This window comes from Drosophila erecta, unplaced genomic scaffold (genome assembly GCF_003286155.1).
Source record: "Drosophila erecta strain 14021-0224.00,06,07 unplaced genomic scaffold, DereRS2 tig00000126-arrow-pilon, whole genome shotgun sequence".
NCBI lineage: Eukaryota > Metazoa > Arthropoda > Insecta > Diptera > Drosophilidae > Drosophila > Drosophila erecta.
The window spans coordinates 2,140,741-2,164,540 of record NW_020825209.1 but is presented as its reverse complement, the minus strand read 5'-3'; the positions used below and the strand labels follow the sequence as shown (position 1 = coordinate 2,164,540).

The 23,800-nt window shown below is 39.7% G+C and overlaps 1 protein-coding gene and 1 long non-coding RNA gene across 14 annotated transcripts in view; one reads left to right on the top strand and one right to left on the bottom strand.

Moving 5' to 3' along the window:
- The window catches only part of LOC6550877 (serine/threonine-protein kinase tousled-like 1), a 60,397-nt gene that overhangs the window by 2,575 nt on the left and 34,022 nt on the right, over positions 1 to 23,800 (bottom strand). For 7 of the 13 annotated variants that reach the window (XM_026982084.1, XM_026982081.1, XM_026982082.1 and 4 more), the window contains one exon: positions 111 to 2,069. In XM_026982084.1, coding sequence (XP_026837885.1) covers positions 111 to 2,069 — 1,959 coding nt within the window. Of the gene's footprint in view, positions 1 to 110; positions 2,070 to 3,050; positions 3,946 to 6,892; positions 8,342 to 9,275; positions 9,552 to 11,415; positions 11,787 to 16,734; positions 16,801 to 23,800 lie in introns of those variants that run through there. The other 6 variants (XM_026982085.1, XM_026982086.1, XM_015155487.2 and 3 more) reach the window with 6 other exon arrangements.
- LOC113564516 overlaps positions 12,481 to 23,800 on the top strand; it is a 43,323-nt gene continuing 32,003 nt past the window's right edge. The window contains exon 1 of the long non-coding RNA XR_003408062.1: positions 12,481 to 12,789. This is a non-coding gene — a long non-coding RNA (uncharacterized LOC113564516). The remainder of the gene's footprint in view (positions 12,790 to 23,800) is intronic.

The window sequence follows — 23,800 nt, the reverse complement described above, 5'->3', positions numbered from 1 at the left end:
AATTTACGATTAAAGTATGTTTTAATAATTGAATTGTATAGTGATGAAGCACAGCAGCCTCCATAGAACCTCTATGATCAATAATAATAATCCTCTTTTATCATTCTTACCTGGAATGTGGCGCCCACTCGCTGGGTGACAAACTGTCCGAGCCTAAGGCGATTCTGCATGCACTTTTGTCGCGCCTCCTTCTTTTCGATGCTGCTCTTCTCCTTCAACAGCTTCTTAACCACATCAATACACTTGGCTATGTGGCACTTGTGCTGGTCGATCGTCTTCTGGTTGCCAACAATCTGGGACTTTTGCTCATCGGACAGCCGTGTCATCTCGTCCAGTTTCACCTTGCCCGATTCGTGTTCCGCTTCGCGCTCCTGCAATTCATGCAGCGACACCTCCGTTTGAGTGGCCTTACAATAAGTGATAATGGCCGCGGGCATAGCCATCTGCGGTGGCGGTGGCAGTGGTGGTCCCACACCGACATTTACTCCAACGCCCACGCCAACGCCCACACCGACCATTCCAACAACTCCCAGGGAGCCGAGTTGATGCGGATGCGTTGGCACCACAGAGGCCGTCGATGTGGTCGGTGGTCCCAATTGCTGCTGTTGCTGCTGCTGTTGTTGCTGCTGCTGTTGCTGCTGGGACAGGGGCGTCTGCTGCTGGATGGACGCGAGGCTCAGGGGATGACCACCAAGGCCGACGACCACGTGTGGAGGAACCATTTGATTGGAAGTCTGTTGCTGTTGGCGCTGCTGCTGTTGCTGCGCCTTGGTGGAGTTGACATAGTGAAAGTCGGCTCCCGGTTGCTGCTGCTGCTGTTGTTGCTGCGGCGTCTGGGTTTGGGGACTAGCTGGTGGGTACAGGGCGTAGGCGCTGCTCGTCTGCACTTGCACCTGGTTGCCAGCAGAACCGCCTGCACTGCCGCCTGTCGCAACACCGCTACCCTGCTGCTGTGCCGCCGTCTGCTGCTGCACCTGCTGTTGTTGCTGCTGCTGGGCGGATGATGGTGACTTGCTGCCACCTCCCGTATGTGATCCTCGGAGACCAGCGGTATTGCCTCCCGCACCACCTGGCACACCGACGCCCACGCTTGTTTGCTGCTTATTGAAGTAGTCGTTGATCTTCTTGTTGTCGTTGACGGGCAGCATTAGGCGGGCGCTCTTGCCGCCACCGCTTCCAGAACCGGAACCAGCGCCACCTCCTCCGCTTCCGGCGACACCGGCTCCTCCTCCGCTACTTGCAGATCCGCCCAGACGATCGCCCAGATTCAGGCTCATGTTTACCTTGGGCATATCACGAAAGGCCAATGATTTGCCCTTCAGAGTGCTGTTGTTAACCACGGTTGCTCCTGCTCCGCCAGAGCCACCGCCACTCCCCGCCTCATCTGCACTAGTGGCACATGGCGGCATTTTTCGCTTCCGTTTCCGCTCCGCTGGCGTCCGAGGTTTGCCTACCGTTAACACCGACGTCGTCGTAGTCGTCCCTGCCGACAAGTAGCCCATCTCGCCTCCATTATTAGAGTGCTGAGGGGGCGGCGGCGGCGGCTGCTGCATTCCAAGTGCGGGCGCAAAGGCGGGATGTTGCTGTTGTTGCTGTTGAATCGCTGATGTTCCAGCTCCTGGCGTTGCTGCGCCGCCACTCAGCATATCATTGACATCCTTCTCGCTGTGCGAGGAGCCAGTGCTCATATTCGAATCCGGATTGCTGCTACCCTGATGCAGCCCTTGCAGCGACTGCTGGTGGAAGTGTTGCTGCTGCTGGTGGAGTTGTTGTTGCTGCTGTTGATGCAGTTGCAGCTGATGCGGATGCTTGTGCAGGTGCTGCAAATGTTGCTGCGGGAGTATCTGCTGCTGCTGCTGCGCCTGCTGCTGAGGATTCTGTTGCTCCTGTTGCTGCTGCTGCGACTGCTGCTGGGCGCTGTGATGGTTAGCAAAATGCTGCTGTTGCGGGGGCGGGGGCTGTGGTTGCTGCTGCTGCGGCGGTTGCAACTGCTGCTGCTGATTGGGATGGTGGTGACTTAGGGCCGAAGTGGTCTGCGGGGCCATCTGCAACTGAGCGCCGGCGGACATCTGTAATAGGAAGCAATACAAAAAAATTATTTATAAGTATTGCATAATTGTATTCAAATAAATCTGAATCATATATTTAATTATACATGACGTTGCGATTTATAAAGAAGTTCTCGCTCATTCTTTGATAAAAAGTCTTGGAATTTTGTAATATTAAATAGTTCTTTTTGCCAGCGAATCGAATCATTTTACAAAATAAGTGTTTAAGTAAATTATTTTCTTATTCAGCTGCTGTAAACTCCAAAATTAGTTTAATATGCATTTCTTGCCTGCAGTTACTGCTTTAATTGTACAAGTCGTGGCATTTATCTTATGAAATATATTTCAATATATATATATATATCCGGCCCAACAATAATGAAATCCAACACAAATGATCCCTTGTTTTTTTTTTTTTTTCATGGAATAGAATTCGTTTAGTTTTTTTTTTTATATATATATCTCTCTCTCTCTCTGACTGCTTTATGCACTTTGCAACACTGACACCGCTTTTGTTTTGCTCCGCTGCTTCTTTCGTTTTGCAATTGCTTTGCTCTCTCTTTAGATTTGGTCGAGATAGCGCTGCCACATGCGAGGTATTTGGAAATCGCGACTAGGTGGCAACCCGGGGGCGGTGGCAACAGAAGAGGCAGCAAAGGAGAATGTGCAAATAAGTGCGCGGGTGCGAGCGGGACGAAAATAGCGCGGCTGCGGCATGCGTTGCGTGCTCGAGAGTGCGAGGGAAACAGCAGCAGCGACAGAGAGCGAGAATGCAGTGGCATTTGTATGTGTGTGTAATGTTTTATCAAAAAGCAAAGCTAAAGACAATGAAAAAATTGAAGAATTTTACTAGAAATGAAAATGGCTACTTTAGACCCTCTTTTTTTGCACTTTTCTCTGCTCTGGTTTTCATATCAATTTTAATTTTCTTTAAACTTTCGTTATATGCCAAACTTGAATTTGTTTAAGGGTACAATTTTTCAGTCACAAACTCCCGTTCACCTTTTTTAAGCGCCGCATATTTTTCTGCACACACATACGTGGCTACGTGCGTGAGTCGTGTATTTGTATGTGTTTGACTTTTCACATTCTATTACAAATATTATCACATTTGGTTTTGCCCTTTGTTTTATTTTTGCCTTTTCGTTCAGTTTGCACTTATTTTCACATTTGCCTTGATATTTTCCTATATGTATATATGCATAACATATAAATACATATATATCGTTTATTTGTACATATATTATAACCGTGTTTATTCCGATTTTTTTGCAGTCGCTCTCATCATGCGCGTGTGTGTTTGTAAAATGGTAACGAGCGGAGCGAAAGAAAGAAGGTGCAAACACACAGAGAGTTAGCAAGCCAAAAGGGAAGAACAAGAGCGGCGAGAGGGAGAGCGATGGAACGACCAAAAGAGCGAGAGCGAGTGTAACTATTCGCTTATTTGCGAAAACGAAAAAGAAACCGAAACGAAAACGGGCAAGAGTACACTTAAAATTATCACGATTGCTTTACACATTATATGCCTTTTTTTCTATTTTGTCTTTGGATGATAAATATTTTTGTGCGCAACTTCCGCGCGCGCGTTCGTTTAAAAACAACAGCGAAAGCAAACTACACACGCCGCCAACTACAACTACAACTACAAATACAAGCTGCGCTGCCAGCTTCGCGGCGTTGCAGCTTCTTCTTCTTTTGCTGCTGCCTTCCATTCCACCGAACTTCCAATCCAAAACGGAAAGCAGCTGCTGCTGCTTGCCGAGTGATGATGACGAGGGGAGGAGACACCGTGGGGAGTGAAAAGAGAAGAGTCCGAGAGAGCGAGAGAGATGGAGAGGACAGCCGGCGTCTTTGTCAATTCGCGAGCGACGACGCCGGCAGAGGGCGCCATTGCCACAACACCACAAAACAAAGGCAACAACTACAACATGGCAACAGTGCTGCCCTCCGACTCTGGAATAAGCAATATTACAGCCAGGAACAAGCTAACTAGACAATCTTCAGATGTTTTGCCAACTCAACTGTTATTCTAACAATTGAAATCGGTTACTGCAGTTTAGTTTTTTTTTTGTTTAATTTTGGATTTAAATATATTAGGAACTCAAAATATCAAAAAATTGATTTTGAGTGGAATGGGCAAAATAACAAGTAGTGCAATGCGTTGAGGAATATTTATTTAATGTTGTTTGGCAACAAGCAAGAATGTAAGAATTCATAACATTTCGTTTTCTTTAACTTCATTAAGCCAATTTCCTTATCAAATAACAACTTGATTTAATAACAATTTATCTAATGTGACTGAATTTTGGATATTTATCGGTATGGTAAAGATCTGAAATGTTGGCATGTGTAATCATGTTTCTCTTCAGTTCACCCCTCTTTATCATTGGCCTTTTGACAACAGCTGTCGCATGGATGCCGTTCATTCCCGAATGCATACGAAAAGAATAAGGAAAAGAGGAGGCAGCCAGCAGCGAAACGGAAGCATAAGGAAAATCTGTGGGGCAAACGAACAAAAAAGTGTTGCCAAACATGGCTAATGCATGAAAATTGTAACGGCCAGCGAAACACGAAATTGGCAACACTGAGAAAAACTGAGAAAGCGAAAATGACAAAGGCGAATGAGGGGGGAACAACGAGAGGCCAGACAACAAAATGAACTGACTTTAACGAGGGGAGGGGGTATGTTGAGGAAAGAGGGGCGAAGCAGAAGAAGAAGTGGTTCGGACGGAGAAGGAGAAGCGCAAAACCCAAAGCGACAAACGACGACGACTTAATTTTTGGGTCTTGCCTTTGCCTCACGTGGGCGCGAATGAGATAAATCTATGATGATGATTATGCTACTGCAGTGCGAAAGGGAGAAGAGAGGGGCAGTGCGAAAGGGAGAGCCAGAGAGGTGCATGCGAAAAGAGCAGAGGAGCCAATGTGGAATGGAAATGCGGACCGAGATGGAATGGAATGGCACAGACAAAAAATTAGGTCCCTCGATGTAAAATTGTATAAATTAAATATCAAGTTATAGGGAGCTGGAAACTTATACATTTAATTTGGTTCGCTCTAATTACTTTTCATTGTTTTCGTATAAAAGCTATAAACTATTCATGTCAATAATATATAATGCCAATTTTTCTCGCCACATAAAACATAAATAGTGAATAGGGGAATATGGAACTGGAAGGATGAAAAAATACGGAAGAGACGCGGAGAAACAAGGGAAGGAGGAGATCGGAAGAGGCACACAAGTGGGTGGTTGGGCGTTGCGTGGGTGTGGCACTGAAAACCAACGGAACTCACATGCATTACGCATATGCATTTCTTATTGAGAGAAAATCTCAGTTCGAGAGGAAGACGAAGAGAGAGAGAGAGACGTGACATGAAAAGAGAATTACGAGGAGAGATGATTGTGGAGAGATACATTCCAATAGTGCTTGAAAAGTCGTTGTATGTTTTTCCATTGTGCTGTTATTTACAATCAAATCGTTATATTTTTAGTCCCGGGTACTATTTCAAGAAGTAGTACCTGCTAGTCGCAAAAGTTGCAACTTAGGAAAAAAAAAAAATAGTAAGCTAACCAGTTTCTGCTTTATTTTTTTGGCAATATTGTTGATAAGGCAATGGTAGTGTAATTGTATTTGTGTTTTATTAAACTGGTTTTGCTGTTGTCTCGCAAGAGACGTTGACTTCAAGCCAAAGAAAAACAAAAGAAAAAGCAGTAAACAGCAAAAACAAATGGAAACAAAACACACATCAAAAAAAGCACAGAAAAAACACATCGAACCGCAACTCGGCTCGACTGCGCTGTCAACAGCGCAGCCGGCGCTCGGTCGCGCCGCTTCAGCTAGCGCAGTTTAACAGTTCATGTCGATGAGTCAAGGTCGAGAGACGTCACGCAAATTTTCGTTTTCATTGCCTTTTGCTTACAGACAAAAAACACAACAACAAATGCCACCAAACGAATGGCCACACACACACATGCAGACGCACATGCTGTTTTATTTTTAGACCCGAATGACGAGCCGAAGAGGACACGAAGTTGCACGAGAGCGGCTGATAAAGCTGCGAGAGCGCTATAGCAACATCTGCTCCGCTACAAAAATGAATGAAGAAGAATCGTTGTTGTTGCTTTAAATTTAGGCTATTAAAATTGTTGGCAATTTAAATATAAACATTATCTAAAAGGGGGAAATGAATTTAGTGCTGCAATAAAAAGTATTGATTAACCCATTTTAAAAAAGGAAGGGATGATATAAATTTGTGGGCAATTTGTGATTGTGATTATGATTACAGTTTATAATTTGTACACCTTTTTGGTCTTAAAATTAATATTGTTTTCTTTTCGCCATTTTCATAATCCACAATCCACAATCAAAACCACAAGTCAATATAAGGTTTAATGTGTTCCGATATCATTTCAATTTTCTGACCACCAATTTTTTATTCCTATCAACTGGGTTTCGGTTAAAATTATTATGAGTCTTAAAGCGATTCTATATAATCAGACATTTCTCAATTTAATGGTTTCCTATCGGCGTTTCTATTTTCATTCTGCATTACCCTACCCCAGCGATTTATCGCTTAATTTCTTAATTCCCATTGGGTTAACATTAACATTTTTCTTTCATTTTGTTGTTTTTTGTGGCCCAATTTTGCGAGCGTCGCTGTTAACGCTGGTGTCGCAGTCGACGCAGGCTGGGCGCTCAGCACAATGAGCTGTTATTGTAATCGCTCTCTCCCTCTCTCTCTATACCGTCTAGCACGTGCAGAGGCAAAACCGCTTAATGTAAACAGAGAGAGGGAATGAGAGACGGAGAGAAAAGAAAGGAAAAACAACCAAACACACTCACGCTTTTGGTAAATTTGCGGCCACTGGCAGTTTTGTTGTTGCTTTTGCTGCCGTTACTCGCGCTGCGACTGCGTTTCCGAGCGGAGGCAGAGGCGCTGGCAGAGGCTAACATTATTTGGCCGCTGCTGTTGCTGCTATTATTGTCGATACTATTTTTGTTCCTGTTATTAGTGTAGTAGTTGTTGCTATTGCTGCTGCTATTGTTGCTGTTGCTATTGCTGTTAAGCGATGTTATCGTTGCTGTTTTTGCACCTTGCTTTTTCGTTTGCTTTTGTTGAGCTGTAGCTGTTTGAAATTGCTGTATTTGGAGTATTTCTGGTTTGCTCGCTAAACGTTGTATTTTCTGCAATTGTTGTTGTAAATCTGGTATTCTTTGCTGACTTTGCAATGCTATTTGCGTGGGTTGCATGTGCGCCCTTTCATTGATACGCTGAAAATCAACAATTTGCCTTTGTTGTTGATGGTATATTTGTTGCACATAACTGTGTTGTTGCTGTGTTTTTTGTACAACTTGCAACTTGTTTATTTCTACGGTTGGCTGAACTTGTAGATAATCCTGGCGGTTTTGCATATATTGTTGATTTTGGGGTATACTTTGATAATGATTATTTAGTTGTAAACGCGGATTTTGTTGTTGTATTTGCTGTGCTTCTTGTATTTCCAGTTGTTGCGGTTGTTGTTGTTGGAACATTGCTAGAGCGAATGAACCACAAAGAAGAGACGGCGTATAAGACATAACATGTTCGCCTCGCCGAACTAGCGCTATCTCGCTCTGGTGTGAAACAGCTGACACTTGCCGGCTAAATCAGCTGCTCTAGCTCTCTCGCTTTGCGACTCTCCCTCTATCTTTCTTTCTCTTCACATTACATTTCGCACTTCCACAAACACACAGAGATGCACAAGAAAAAAAACAAGTCTCGCTTTTCGACGTTTTTTTTTTGCTTCTTTCTTTCGGTTTTTTTTTTTTTTTTTTTTTTGTAGTAGGAAGTTGTGTGCGCGAATTTGTAGCGACACGTCACGTTGCTCGCTCTTTAAGTTTAAGTTCGACACTGAGAGTCAGTCGGCTAAAATTGGCAAATCCAAAGCACAAACACACACACGGTAACACAAAAAAAAAAAAAATTAAGCCGAACGCGACTCAACGAATGTTGTACTTTTCGTTTTTTCTGGTTTCTTGCACAAACACACACACATTGCACATATATACAAGTGCGTACATATGTATGTGAGCAGGCAGTGTGTAATGTCTGCTAACCGAGTGAACTTAAATTGTGTTTAGCAACCGCCGACAAAACCAAAACGACACCGACACCACCGCCGTCTGCAGCCGAAATGTCGCTCTGCTCTCTGCCCGCTCTCTGCTCTCAACGGCGCTCCTCTCGCTGCTGCTCTGCGGCTCTGCCTCTCTGCCGCGCTCTCGTTGCTTCGCGATGTTTCGCGTTTGTTCTTGTTGGCAAGGCCGCCGACTGCGCTGCCGAAGTTGACTGCGGCGTTAGAAAGCTTGCATTCGCTAACTGCACTGTCATGTCTTTACAACTTTTTTTTTTTTTGAATCCCCTTTTCCAATGCCCTTTTTTCAGAGTATTTCTGAAAGTCATTTCACTTAATTAAATTATTTATTAATTTTTACCACTCAGGACATTTAACATCCAAATCTTTGTTCAACTGGGTTTATTATTTTGTTTAATTTTTGCAGCATACAGCCATCAGCATTAAGATGCAAATGTTAACACATACATATACATACATATGTATTTCGTAATCAAAACGCAACCACAACAAATAAAACCCGACGACCTCGTATTAATTTGTTCCAGTGCTGTTTAATTACAATTATAGCCACAGCTAAAAACTATTTTCTATAGATTAATAGATATGTTTGTACACACGTATGTATGTACATACATACATACAATTTACCACGTCATCAAAGAAAAGAAATAATAACATAAACATTGAATATAATAGAAAATAGCTATTTTTTGTAAAAACAAATTATCGAAACGTTTTCTAGTATTTTCACCAATATTGTAAATGAAAGAGAGATGGCTATACTTGTGCCGTTACTTCGCCGAGGAAATGCAAGCTAACGGTTGCCTTGCCAATGACAGGTGATGCAGCTAGACAGAGAGGGGCGACAAAAAAAATAACGAGACAGAGACAAAGGATGTGGGGCTGAGGGCAATTTTCTATTCTCTCTCTATTTTTGCCTTCCTTATTTATTTTTAGTTTTAATTAAAGGCGATATTAAATCAAATTTGCACATACACAACTAGTCATTGGCATATGGAGATGATGTACATATACATACATATATATATATATATATATATATATGGATATATGGATATACATATGGATGTATGTATTGGCCATATACTCACTTTTGCATATTTCGGTTTTCGGTTTTCCACAAGCAACAGGAAAATCAATTAACTCTGAGCTACAATTTTCCCTGGTTTCTTGCCTTTTATGTATTTTCTTTAGTTTTTTCAGCGATTTTTACTATTTAATGGATGAGTTGAGTTGCACTTTTTTGCGATTCGTCGTTGATTTTTCCTCCATTTGATTTGTAAAACTTTCACCAGAAACAAGTCAACAACAAATGTGCCAGAGCCAAATGATTAAATTTTTCTACACACCTTTACCTATTTTTCTCCCTTTTTTTTTGCATATGAGTGAGTTAGTTAGAGAGTGTTTGTGTGTTTGTATGTACATATGCTTTCCCAGGTCTCCGAAAAATAAAAACCAAATGCCAGCTGACGTAATCGCGCAGCATAACAAATAAAAACCAAAAAAAAAAAAAAAAAAAAAAAAAAAAAAAAAAAAATAAAAGATTCGGTGTATAAAACAAAAGTTTTGTGAATTGGGCGCGCGTGTGTCGCCGTCGCCAAGTTGAGTCAATCAACAAATACAATAGCACGGACACTACATAGTCCGATGTGCACACGAAACGACAGTAAAAACTCCTCAAAACGAACACAAGATATTTATTTTATCCATCTAACAGATATAATCTCATTCCCAAAAAAAATCTATTATATCGGGTAAATAGTTTGTAGATCTTTTTCTGTATAACAAAGAATATTACAAAGAATTTAAATAATTTTGGTGAATAAATTTCGATAATTTACTGTAGATTAATACTTATGTACAATATGTTTGTATGTGCATATGTACATAATTGTAAATTGTTAAGCAGTTGTCGCACAATCAGAAAATAAGCAATGCAAAGAGAGCAAAACAGAGACACTAAAAGATGAAGACGAAACGGAAGAAGATTGAGAGAATCACGAACAAACAAATGAAGGAATATGTTATAGAACACGTTAAACGCGAAATCTAGAAGCATTTCTTACGATTTAAATCATCTGGGTCAACCGAAAGAGATAAGAAAAATTAATCGACAAATATCAAATCTGAATTATTTTCCTTTTTAATTTTCTACTAGACCCCTTCTAATTGGACTTTAATTTGTCATTTCCGATCAGAAATTCTATACAAATCGCCTAATCAATTAAAGAAAGAAGACGAGACGAAAGGAAAGGAAAGCATAACTAATTAGAATGTTTAAAAGCTTTACGAGATGAAACCAGGCAAGGCAAAATGCCTCAAATATGCGACAAGCTTTCGACGTTTATCGGTTTGTCTTTGTTTGTTGTTGGCTTTTTGTTGTTTCCCTTTTGATAACGAACGGCGAGTATGAAAAATAAAACAAAAGAAACCTACACAAAAAGCATTGGAAACGAGAAACAACAAATTAACATGCCGCGAATGTAGAAACACAACAATGGCGAAAAAACATAGAGAACCTCATGTGGGAGAGACAAAGAGGGCCAAAAACAAAACTGCACAATGAAAAGTGGGGAGCAACAGTGTTGCTCAACATAAATATTTTTGTTTGTTTTGGTATATATATCTGTATAAATTGAATACTGTTCAACTCATGTCTTGTGTATAGTTTTCTAATAATTAGAACTGTTTTTGTAACAAAATCGGCTTAGCATTTATTTTCGTATAGAGGTATTTTCACGTTAGAGGTAAATTCTAATTGTCAATTGCATTTGTCTTGAAAATAGCTAGAACTGGCGGGGAAAACCGCTGAGCTGACAGCACTATTACTCTCGCAAAGTCGCGAGAAATCGACGGCGTCTAATTATGCTGCACCAACAAATACAAATACAACTACAACAAGAACAGGAAAAGGTGGTGAGAGAAGGGGAGAAGAGAGAAAGAGAGCGACCCAGTCAGTGGAAAATAGACGGCGACCCACGACAACACAAAACGCAGCGAGTGACGAAGAACGAGTTGCTCTCGCCTCCTCTCTTTTTCACACCCTCCTCCTTACACAAGTTTTTTTTTTTTGATATCTTTAAAAACAGTTTAATTTACTATTTGATTAAACGCGAAATGCAAAAACAATCAGCACACACATACCCACACAAACACTCGAAAATAAAGAAGTTAAAAAAAAGGAACATAGAGGAAAGAGTGTCGGAATAAAATAAATAAAAGGCAACTGACGTTTGACGATGTGTCGTCGTTTTCGTTTTGCGTTTTCAACCGCCGTTTCCCTTCCTTGCTTCTTTCGCTTTCCTCTTTGGTTTGCGCTTCGTTTCGGCTGCGCGTGTTTTTCGTTTCAGTTATTATTGAGACTAAAAATGCGGCGTGAGATTTGATTGTGAGTAAGCGCAACGCGAAGCGCAAATCGGCAAAACGCCGACGCCGGCAGAGGCAGCGACGTTGGCAGAGTACGGCTCACACAAAAAAAAAATAAAATAAAATAGAAAACCGTAGTAATAATAATATAAGGCGACGACAGAAAATTCACAAAATTAAAAACTCACGAATGACAGACGAAAAGCAAGAGACGAAAAGTTGAATACCCTAGAAAAGCATTCAATACTACAGTGATAACTTTTCGATTACATTAATGTAATGTGTAATTTGAATTATTTTAAATGAAATGTAAAAATAATAAATTTATGATTTTATCTAAGTATCCAGATTGAATCTTTGAAATTCCCAGTCTAATTTCCTAGCAAAAATTATTTCTAAATAAAATTGAATTGTTAAGCCACCGGTATTACCAAGAGTGGTTGACATGAGGGGCGTGTCATACAGTCAAATGTAGTATTTCATATGAGATAATCGACTTTGCCGACGTGAAATACATATATTCTGTTTATCACAAATGTATAAAAATAACCGGCAAAGCAAAACAAACCGAAAATTGCACAAAAAAAAAAAAAAACAAAGGAGGAACAACAGAAACATTACTGCATCTGTTGGAATAAATAATATTCCCTATTTTTTTTTTTTTTTTTTTTTACATTCATGAATACATTGAAAACCGATGATGTGCACATTCATAGGTGAGAAATCTTGACTGAAATTTCACTTCTCAGGCGAATGGAATTTTTGAGGACTATTAAAATGAATAAAATTAAAACGAAACTTCAGGGGCAATTAGTTTATTTTTAGAGCAGTTCAAGAGGGCAGAAAAAAGAGCGAGATCAAAATAAATAGCAATCGAAGAGATGGGTTATAATACACATACATCCATACATTCATACATATGTAAGTACGTACATGTAAGTATGTTATTCATAGTTGCTGCAGATGGTATATGTGGCATATGCGGTCTGAATCGGAATGTCTGGCTCTATGAGTTAACTTCATTATTCTTATCAACGGGAAAATGTCGGAGATACTTACGTATGTACATATACAAACATACATATATATGTACATACATGTAGGTACGTATGTGAAAGCAAGTACATTATGTACGCAAAGAGAAAGATAACGAATGCAGAGGAAGCAGCTGAATAAGGGGAATACGGCAGAGATTGTGAATTCTCGGAACCAAATTCCCATACATTTATTTCGAGCAAGGTAAGCCCAAAACAAATCCATCTCACTGCCCAAAAGACAGCTTTTGAAACTAAATTGTAAGTTAAATCTTTATAAAATATATACATACATACATTTTATTTATTGATGCGACGAGACTTGTTGCAATTTAAACTTGATTAGTGTTACTATTTGCGATTTTTGTGTTTCCTTATACACGTACATATGTACTAATGTATGTACATACTTCCCATTCGCATTGCGCTTAGATTACCAATCAGTTGAATTTTAAAAATTAAACCACAGAAATCGACAAACTGAGCACCTCCAATCGATTTGTCATTGAAACTGTGTGTATAAAAATGAGGTACGAATTGCGATTCTGGGGATGAGCGCATGTTTAGAGCATGGGGCATGGAGAGGTGGTGACTCAACTCGAGTCGAGTCAGGGTCCCTCGAATTAGACGACTTTTAGGCTCCTCGTCTTTATCGGTTGACTGTCATTGTCATAGTCAGTCAGTCAGTCAAGTCTGTTTGAACGGCAAGTCAGCCAAAACTGAAAAGCCAAAATTCAGGATAGCCGCCTTCGTTTGACTTTTGGCTGTGGGTTAAGTACAACCCGTTTCCCTGTAAATCGGCATATATAAAATGTATATACAGTGTACATATATTTATATCACATTATGCATGTACATATATATGTATAGCAACGTATACGCATTATTTATTGAACGATTCTGCTTCGCTTTGCGTTCATTTCTGTTTTCCTTTTCGAATGCCTATTGAGTTATTGATTTTGATTCCCACTTTGTTGTGCCCCTTGGATTCTCCTTCCCTTATCTTGCAGTTCTTTTATGTAACCAAATGTACACTATACATATGTATGTATGTATAGTGTGTGTATGGGAAAATCTATCGAGGTGCGCTTTATTATATAGCCTTTGCCTTAGAACATTGCCCTCGACTTTGCTTTGTGCTCTCGCCCGAGCTTTTGTGAATTTTTTTCTACTTTTTATTGCCATTGAAACAATTTGTACTTAAAATTGTTTAGATAAGATTTAATTAGAACAAACAATGCGCAGCAAAGGCAAACAGAGAGCGAACTGAGAAGGAAAAACCAAAAATACTGAGCGAAATAGTATGGTTGATGGTGTAAACTAATCTAAACTAAGGAATATCCACATATCCACATATTGTACATATGTTCATAGAGATTTGAACTTGGTCTTTTTAGGCCTCTAGAGGTGTTGTAAATTTTTTATTGCATTTGAATGACAACGTTTTCAATTATCTGTCATGTGGAGCAATCATTTAACGCGAATTCCAATGCAATTGCCAGCTTTTCTGGTTTCAGTTCCCGTTGAAATTTCAATCAAAGAGCAACTCGTGAATATTTATCAGTCAGACTAATTGTGACATACTTAGTCGTGAATAAGAGTATGCATGTACATACATACATATGTATGTATATGAGTACGTACTTATATGGCCGATGTATTGGCGTCTGTCTATATATGTATACATGTATATATCGGAGCACTATATACAGCGGCTATAATAACAACAATGAACGCAAGTCGAGAGGCAATGGCGCACTTTAATAATAAAAATCATTCATACGAAATTCCATTGGAATTTCATGCTGCTCTTTCTCTTCATTTTATTTCGTATCGTTTCGTTTCGCTTCGTCTTTGCCTTTGTCTTCTTTCGCCGTTCGCTTTGGACACAACTTCTGTTTTTCGATTCCGATTGTACACTCAGATTTGCCAGCCATTTTTCTTGATTTTTATCTACCAAGCTCAAGCTTGAAAAGCTTTTTTTTTCTGACCCATCAGCTTCTTTTTGGATGATGAGTAACGAAAATACCAAAAGTTATCACAAGAAAACGCAGTTCAATTGTAACATATTTTCATACCCATAACTCACAGACTAAACTTGAACTATTTAGCAAAGTAGGAAGATACTTTTCCGACCCTATACTGTGTAATATAATATATTTATATGGCCAAGCCGATCTGGCCATGTCCGTATGTCTGTCCGTCCGTATGAACGGCGAAATCTCGGGATTACATATATGTTTTCTAGCGCGTTTTTCTTGGTGCGTTCAAAATCTCTGGCCAACGGGGCGTATGGGTGATGCTGGTGTTTGAGGGTTTCTGTAGTTTGATTGGTTTGAGCCATCATCATTGGCAGTGGCAGTGGCTGCTGCCACAACTGGTGCACCAGCACCACCAAATCCTCCCTTTCCCGCCCCTCCTAGCCTCACTACCTCCTCCTCCATGTTCTTGGCCCGAATCCCCCCCGCCAAAAACCGCCCGCACCATCATTTCAAATGTTGTCCAGGGGTTTGGCTCTCGCCGAAATTCGCAGCTCACTTTTGGTTTAACGTTTAGGGTAAGGCAGGGGCAGAGGGGGTGGTGGTCGGGGTCGGGGTGTGTGGCTCCAAAGGAAGGGTTTCCTTTCTGCTACCAACTGCCAACTGGCGACTGCCACTGGAATTGTTTTTCGTCTCGCTTGCACTTGTTGCCAAACATGAAGTGCAACATCTGAGTGGAGAGCTAAACTAAACAACAACTAAAGTGAGGGCAGAGCGGCGGCAGAGCTGCAGCAGAGGACGGGCAGAGGGGCACTGCACTCAGCGAAATTCTCGCGTCTCTTCAAAAATAAAAAAAAATAAAACCAATTTCCGCTACTCCTTATGAACAATGATAGAGTTTAATTGCCAAGCGAAACACAAACTTTAAATGGTATTTATCCGTTTTAAGATAATTGATTTCTTTGAGTGTATGCGCTGGAGAAAGCAGTGCAATCATCAGCAGAGGCTGAATAACTAGCGGGAAAGAGCCAAAGAGAAAGGAAAAGGGTGGTAGGTAGGTAGGAGGATTGTTGCCCCAGTGGGCGTCTGAAGAGGTGAAAAGTGGGTGGGTCAAAATGGTGTGTGTGTGTGTGTGGAGGGAGGGGTAGGTGTGGGGGGTGGTGGGTGGGAGAATGGCCTGCCAAATACACAGAGGCCAAGCGAAGCCAAAGCAAATATTTCAAACTCGCCTGGAAATATGGAAAGTTTGCCTGCGTGTGGGCTGCGTGTTTCTGCACTGCTGTGCGTGTCTGTGTGTCTGTGAGCTTCGAGAACATCTACGTGTGTGTGTGTGTGTATGTGTGAGTGTGGTCGCATTGCATTGGGCCAAATGCATTCGGCGCTCCTGCACCTGCTGCACTCCAAAAGCCACCTTGCGCCTTTGTCCAACAAAATTTGGCCACCCCGTTTGCTACACCTGAAAAAACGGGGGGTACTGAAAGCAAAAAGCATTCTTCCAGTTCTTCGATCTACTGTTTCGTAATTAAATAAATATTTTAGGGTGCACACTGAAGGCACAAAGTTGTTTTTGTTGTGTACTTTTTTGTACCTTATAATTTTGTTCCATTTTTGGCTGTGTATGAATTTCAAAATGGCGGAGTGAATGTTGCCAGGGGGTGGGGAAAGTTTCGGGCACTCGGCGAAAGTAACCTCCCCCCCTCTGCACAAACATACGTGAGTGTGTGCGTGTCTCGCGCTATTTGGCGGAAGTCACAAACTTATTGGTTAGCAACGGACCAAAAAAGAGGGATAACCAGGGACGTAGTGCGAGGGGCGGTGGGTGGTGAGGGGTGGGCTGGAGGGAGACTCAGGGCAGAGGGGGTGTGCTGCGGGGGTTGCTAGCCAAGCCCGGACAAAATGGCGGACATGGCCTAGAGACGTGTAAGCGAAAAGCAACAACAACTATAATTACCACTACCAGCACACTAAAGCCGAGAAAATTCTGCCAACGATTGACACTTTCCAGTTTGCAAGTTATTTTCCACGAATGTTGCAACTCTTTTGCGTTCCCAATTTTCTTGTAATATATTATTACATATGTACATACATGTATGAAATTCAGTTATATGCAAGAGCAATTTGATAAGGCAAGTTCCTAACTAAGTTTTCCTTCCGTTTTAAATAATACTCACGTAGGACAGATACATCGCTTTGCTATATCCATAAAAAGTATTTCAAGACACAAATAATAACAAACTCTTTATATCCTTACCTGAAAGTAAAGAGAGGTAAAACAAATAAGATTATATGGTAAATGTCTACAGGTAAAAGTTTGTTTATAGCCCATATTCATTAAACAACAATATGATTGTACGAAAATTTGTATCTGTAGGGTGCAAAAAACCCCATTCCGCTAAAAGTCTTTGTTAAAGTTCAGGGAAAATGCTGCGCAGCAAAATATGCTACAAAAGCACAAACGAGTATTCACTATGTCTGTTTTCTGGGGAAAAACAAGAACCCCGCCCCGTCAACCGTCAGGCGGAAAAACTAACTCAACATGACTCTGATTTCAACACATGGAAAACCACCAACCCAGCGAAACCGCCCACTTCTAATTTTTTCCCTTCGACACTTGTTATTCACCACAGGCCGAAGGTGGGGAAGGGGAATGGGGGGTGGGGGCGAAAGAAAAGAGGAGGCGTGTTAAATTATTTAAAGTTTTCCCAACAAGATGATGGAGTCGCACAGACAGCGGAGAAAAGCGGAGGAAAGCGAGAGCGTAAGACAAAAGGTATGAGGAAATATGGAAAGACGTATAAAAAGTGGATGGTGTAACAAGCTAGAGGGAAAATTGAAGGCATAAAAGAAAATACACAACGAAGGACGAGACACGCAGGCGTGGGTTAGACATTTTACAGCGGGGGTTTCCGGGAGGGGGGCGGGTGGAGAGAGGGGCTTTTCACTGCCATTTGGACATCGCATCCTTCGTGTCGTCGTTTGTCGGTTTTATGGTCTCGACTCATCTGGTTTTCCTGTCCATTTTCACAACGCCTTTTTGCCACCCACTCTCATTTCCACACTTTTCCTCGCTTCGCCATGCTTTTCGGTGGTTGGTTAACAATTTTCCTTCAGCTGAATATTATATCATCTTTTCTTTCGTGGCCCAAACACAACACGAGCCCATATAAATATAACGAAAAGTTTGTCAAAAAGAAGAAGGAAAAAGGACGACAATCATAGCACTTTTATAATAACTAAAATAAATCCGTTTACAATTGAGTTTATACAACGATTTCTTGGTGAAAAGAAACAAACTCTTCAAGACGAGAAACGCAAAGAAATGTTCCTCGTTTTAATAAGAGTTTATTAAATTTACCCTTAAGGCCGTGGCAATAATTAAACTACGACCCAAGAGTCCTTATTCCTCTGTCAATTATCACCATACGGGCCAGAAGCCCACGCGGCGTATGAATTACTTATTAAGTATACGCCTAGTCAACCACCCCAAGTTTTATTGGTAAACCGCCAAGTTAAGGAATGAAAACATGTTAAGTTGTTCGCAATAATAGAAATCATTGAAGGATGTCAAAATTTAACTAGAACAGCAACTAGATAGCTAAGCCAAGCGAATTCGGATATTCATTTAAAGCCAAGCGCAGTCAAAGTGCTATTCCAAATCAAAGGTTAAAACTTACTAAACTTATCTACAAATTGTTTGCCCAGCAATTATTTCACTTTCCAACTTAACTCGAGTGCGAAATGAATTTTGAACTTTAAACCAAGAGCGGAATTTAGAAGTCTGTTTGGGAATTACACTTTGACTTAATGCATTATTTATTTACCCTTCTCTTTGGGTGAAAAGCAAAAAAAAAAAAAAAAAAAAAAAGACAAAACAAAGAAACCCGAATAAATCGATAAGGAGCTGCTTACCTATATATAGATGTCTTTTTCTATATATAGAACAGTTGCTACGGCCTAAAGTTGTTGCTCCGTAAAATGGGCGAATGCCAATAAAAAATATCAAACCGTGAGAGGTACATTATATACGGAGCCCCAGAGGTACAATAAACTGAAAAAACCTGAGTAGTTAGGCAACTTTGTCATCGCAATTCACTTCAAATGGACTGGAATTTTGAAAACTAAGTTAGCAAGTTGAAGACAGTGGGAAAAAGAGCATTTAAAGTGGTATACACGGCCATCATTAGGCAATAAAAACGATCTATTGTGAATTGTTGTTAAAAATATGCCAAAATAATATGCTGAACTCTAAAATATGTCCAATAAACATTAAGACATTATTTACAAATTTGGTTCGAACTGTGCTTGGATTTCGATTGCATTTTGTTTTACCCGTAGTTTTACCGTTTGCAAATGTAAAATGTAATTGTACTTTGTTTCATTTTTTTGGTGGGTGCGAGAGTTCGATTCGATTTGTTTCGCTTTTCGGATTTTGGTTGCTTTTGTGCTGGGTGTTGTTTGTCAATGATTGCAATGGCGGCAACAACAACGATCTTTTTAGAGAGCCAATTGCAAGTGTACACAAGTGTGTACGTATGTAAATTGCTTTGTTTATGGGCCAAGCGAACAAAGCAAAAGCGAATAAATCGACAGCAGAAATATATATATATATATATGTATATATATATATGTAAAAGTAAGCTTACTATGTATATGTATAATATACATATATGCTTTCGATTACATAAATACTAATTTCAATTGAAAGTCGTTCAAGTGCATAGCATGAGAAAGGAAACTAAACAAATAATGAAATAATATCGAAAGTACACTTGAACTACGGGCGAATGGGAAATAATGTAGATGGTTTGCATTTCAATAACGATGATAACGATAATAATGATGTTATCAGCGTACATATCTATAAAACAACAAACATCAAAGTCTTTAGTGCTGTGCTGTGGTGAATAAGTGAGATGCAAAGATCAGTGTAATATAGAGTGACTATATATAGTCATGATTTCTCTATTCGCCCACTTTTGATGGCGTGCAAACTAATGCGAAATGTAAACAAAAAATGCAAAATCAAATCTTCAACGGAGCAGCAAAGAATAAATTCAATTGAAAACGATTGCTTTGGGGGAGAAGGTTTACCAGATTTATGAAAGTATTTAGCCGATTTCAGCTAAGCAGATTCGTAGGTGCAACTTTCTTAAAGCCTTTTGAAATTGCATTTTGAATCCCCTCTTATCAGTAAATACCCATGAAATGGATTAGGTTCTCCGTTGAACTTTTTTTCGTTCTATCCGCAGCACATGTGTTTTAGATCATTTTTAATGGAAACTTCGATTCATTGAACTGCACCTACATGGGGTGTATCAATATATATATGTATATACATACATATATAAAGAGGGAAGGTGGGGGTGGGGGGCTTTGGGTAGAGAAAAACCTGTTTTCAGTTTTCCGTCTCTCGGCTTCAGTTGAGTTGAGTTGAGTTCCAATTGCAATCGCAATTCCACAATTGTCAACTGCCTTTCTCGGCGATTTCTTTGGATTTGAATGCAACTGATATAGACACACAACAGCAAACATCTATGAATGCATGCATATACATACATGCAGATAAACACATCTGAAAGATACACAGACAATGGGAACCAGATTTGCACTGCTTAAAAATCATTTCTCCCCATGTCTGAAATTAATTCGATAGTTGCCTTGGTTATTTCAATTTAGCTTTGCTTTACACTTTCTTGGGCTCGTCGAATCACAAATTATTGGCGTGAAACAATTAAAAAAAAAACAATTTATACTAAATATATATATATATATATAAATATAAAGTGATAAGCGAAAAAATAGAGGGAACGAAGGGAGGTTATGAATGAATATGAATTCTAATGCTACGTTATTAAACGTTTGATTATCGGCAGATTGTAGATTGATTGTTATAATACTTTACGGCTTGATAGCTATTTTTTACTAAAACAAAATGTTGTTTCAAGCCTTTATATGATTTCCTTTCTACTTTGCCAACAGAAACTTTTACTCGCACTCTAAAAGTTATAACTATTATGCACTCTCTCTCGGATGTCGAATTGAAAAGTGCGACTAGTTGGGAATTGTTCACTGGCCGCCTTCTCAATGATAATCCAATTAAATAACAACAGTTATAGATCTGCGAAAGTGTGCGCGCGTGTGTGTGTGTGTAGCGGTATATACATACAGACATATACGCTGTTTGCCTCGCTCACCGTCAGATACATTCGATGTATATGTAAATGCATCTGTATCTTTGGGGCAGGGAAAATGTATCTGCATCTGTATCCGTATCTGTATCTATTTGCACTACAAGTGCATTTATAAATCAAATAATCTCTGTGCTGACGTCCGTTCTGTTTCCAACTTCGATTTCTTCCTCTTTCACAAACCCATTTAATCATTTTCCCCCGCAATTCGGGTGAAACTCCCAATGACGTCAGTCAGATGCGTTGGATTTTACTCTGAGTATTATGAAAACAGCGAAACACAAACAGTAAAGCTCAAGAAGAAACTATACAAAACTATATAAAAATATACACTATACGAAACTGGCAGATAGAAATAAACAAATCAGTTGACGAGCAGCAAATTCTGAAACACTTCCAGCATAATTAAATTTACAGCAACTAGAACTCCGCTTTTAAAAATTAACTAGCTGCTTCAAATGATTATTGCTCAAGGTGTTTAAAATAATCATGGAGATAATTAACTTACATATTTGTTCAACAACTATTGCAGTAAAAAAGCACACGAAAACTTACCTAAAAAGAAAGAAATAAACAGAGCAATAGGTTAATAATTGCGTAATCGTAATATTTATAGATATTATTAATAACATTTCGATTTTATATATCTAAGTTTCTTCATTTTAAAGTTTTTTATATATTTAAATTGAGAAATACTCAAAGTGTCATTTTCTTCTTCTTACTACTCGAAGAAAGATTTTTAACACATTTTGGCACAGTCGCGGCCAAGTAACCAATTTCCCAATTTATAGAGATGAATTCATATTAAATATCTTAAATATCACCAGTGATCATTTCAATGCGGGGGTCATTCATGGCTTCCATTCACCACTGCTTCTTTGGGAAACAAATTACACAAAAGTTCAGCAAAGCAAATTACGTAGTTGATTTCCCAGCGTTCGGCAGCAAATTTTAATAATAACAATGCCACTACGCATAAACTGGGCAAACAGAAGACTGACGCAATACACAAAGACCACTAAAGACCATGGGACACTGGAAGAAATTCCTCACACACCATGTGTAAGTGTAAACGTTGATATTTGGTGGGGATTACGCGGTAAATCAAGGAAAATCAGGGTAAATCAAGGAAAATCAGGGAAAATCAAGTCATTCAAAATCGGTTATAAGTTCTTGTGATATTTTTTTCCATCAGTGTTATTTAGGAAGGACGTTGCAGTTGTAGAAGATGGGGAAGGGGCACAACTGGCGCATTAATTCGAGATTTTCTTTCTACCACCTCTCTTTCGTGACGCATTAACTGAGTGAAGGGGTGGCGATAACTGATGAAAAACCCAGAGAGGACGAAAAGACAGCCACGAAATACATAGAAAAAATGTGTTTTAATAATTTCATATGTTACTTAATGAACGTTCCACTTTGTTTATATGATGTTTTTGGTCTTTCATTCGCGCCCGAAAGTAATCGCCTCACGCTGCGCATATCCTTCAGTCCAGAAGAAGGGGTTCTTCTTTTCCTTCTGGTCGCCGAGGGAGGATTGGAGTATAATATAAAAAGAGTGGACCATGTGTAGGTTCCCCTGAATATCAGGCATAGGTACATACATACATATATGTAAATACAATCGACAGTCTACGTATTCTGCATTGTCTCGTCTCTTTGTACATAAGCATATAGTATATGTACCCATATTTGTATCTCAACTCGACAATTGGCCGTTAGTTGTGGGCTGGAACAGACAAAAAAAAAAAAAAAACACGAAAACAGATTCTTCATATACACACAACACAAAATAACATCATTTTGTGTGTATATGCACCACAGACGAGGTCAAATTCACACGGAATGTTTGTCGAACTAGGGAAGGAAATAAAGTGCCTAAATTACTTATAGTGGGTGTTTGCACCGAATGAATTAAGGATTACATACACTTGACACGGCAGTAGTGGGAGTAATTAAAAAATAAAATGCTAGAATAGCAAGAGAAAATTGAACTCATTTATGATGTACTGTGCTAAAATTGTGTGGCATTCGTGTTTGCATTTTCCACTCTTTTTCCTGCCTTGGCGACATAACGTCAATGTCATTTCCATCAATGGACGACGACTAGAAGTTTCTAAAAACGATGACTATTTGGATCTGGGGTTGGGAATTGGAGAATGGATGGAGGGGGGAAAACCACGTGGGTTTGTGGAAGGGAACAACAACGCAGAAGGAATTGATTGAAGTGCGCAGTTTTGTATTATTATTTTGTTTTTGATTGGAAAGTGGAACTGGCGATGTAAGCCCTGTCACATTTAATGCGTAATTAACATGTTCCCAGACACAACGAAAGAGATGACAAGACGGCGAACGAGAAGGGGAGAGAACGAGAGAGAGATATATAGATATAGATAGAGAAAAATGTAATGTATTTTTGCCCTTTATAGTGGTTGCAAATTTTTGCACGAATCTTTTCAGAGTTTTAGGGCGCAAACAAAAGCGGAATCGTTCATTCAATTATCTTCCACGCTCACACAGACCGCAAAAAAAAACACCGATACAGAGAAAGATAGAGGTACGAATACAGATACGTTTGTATCTGAGCCGTTTGGGCTCTTGTTTAATTTCCATAATGTGCCATCACGTCCCTCGACTGCTACACCTCTCTCTACCTCTTTCCCATTTTTATTAGCAGGTGATGGATATTCTACGGCGAGATCTAATTTGAAATATCTTCGATACAATTTTATAAATTCACATTCCTCTACAATATCCATTTTACACGGCTGAACACATTCAATATTTAAGTAAACAAGTATCTGCTTGATTTGTGCAAAACTAAAATAGGGAGAATATCGTTCACTTCCATCAAACAAATATGGTATAATAAATCCAATTTGTACACCATGAATATCAATTTCAATTTGCCTAAAATCTATGTAGGTAAACACAACAGAACCAAAGATTTATGCGAACATGGCTTCCTTTTTCTTTCCACCGAAAATACAAATAGACACCATTTTGAGTGCATGTGCATCTTTCAGCCGAGCAAATAGTGTAAAATAAA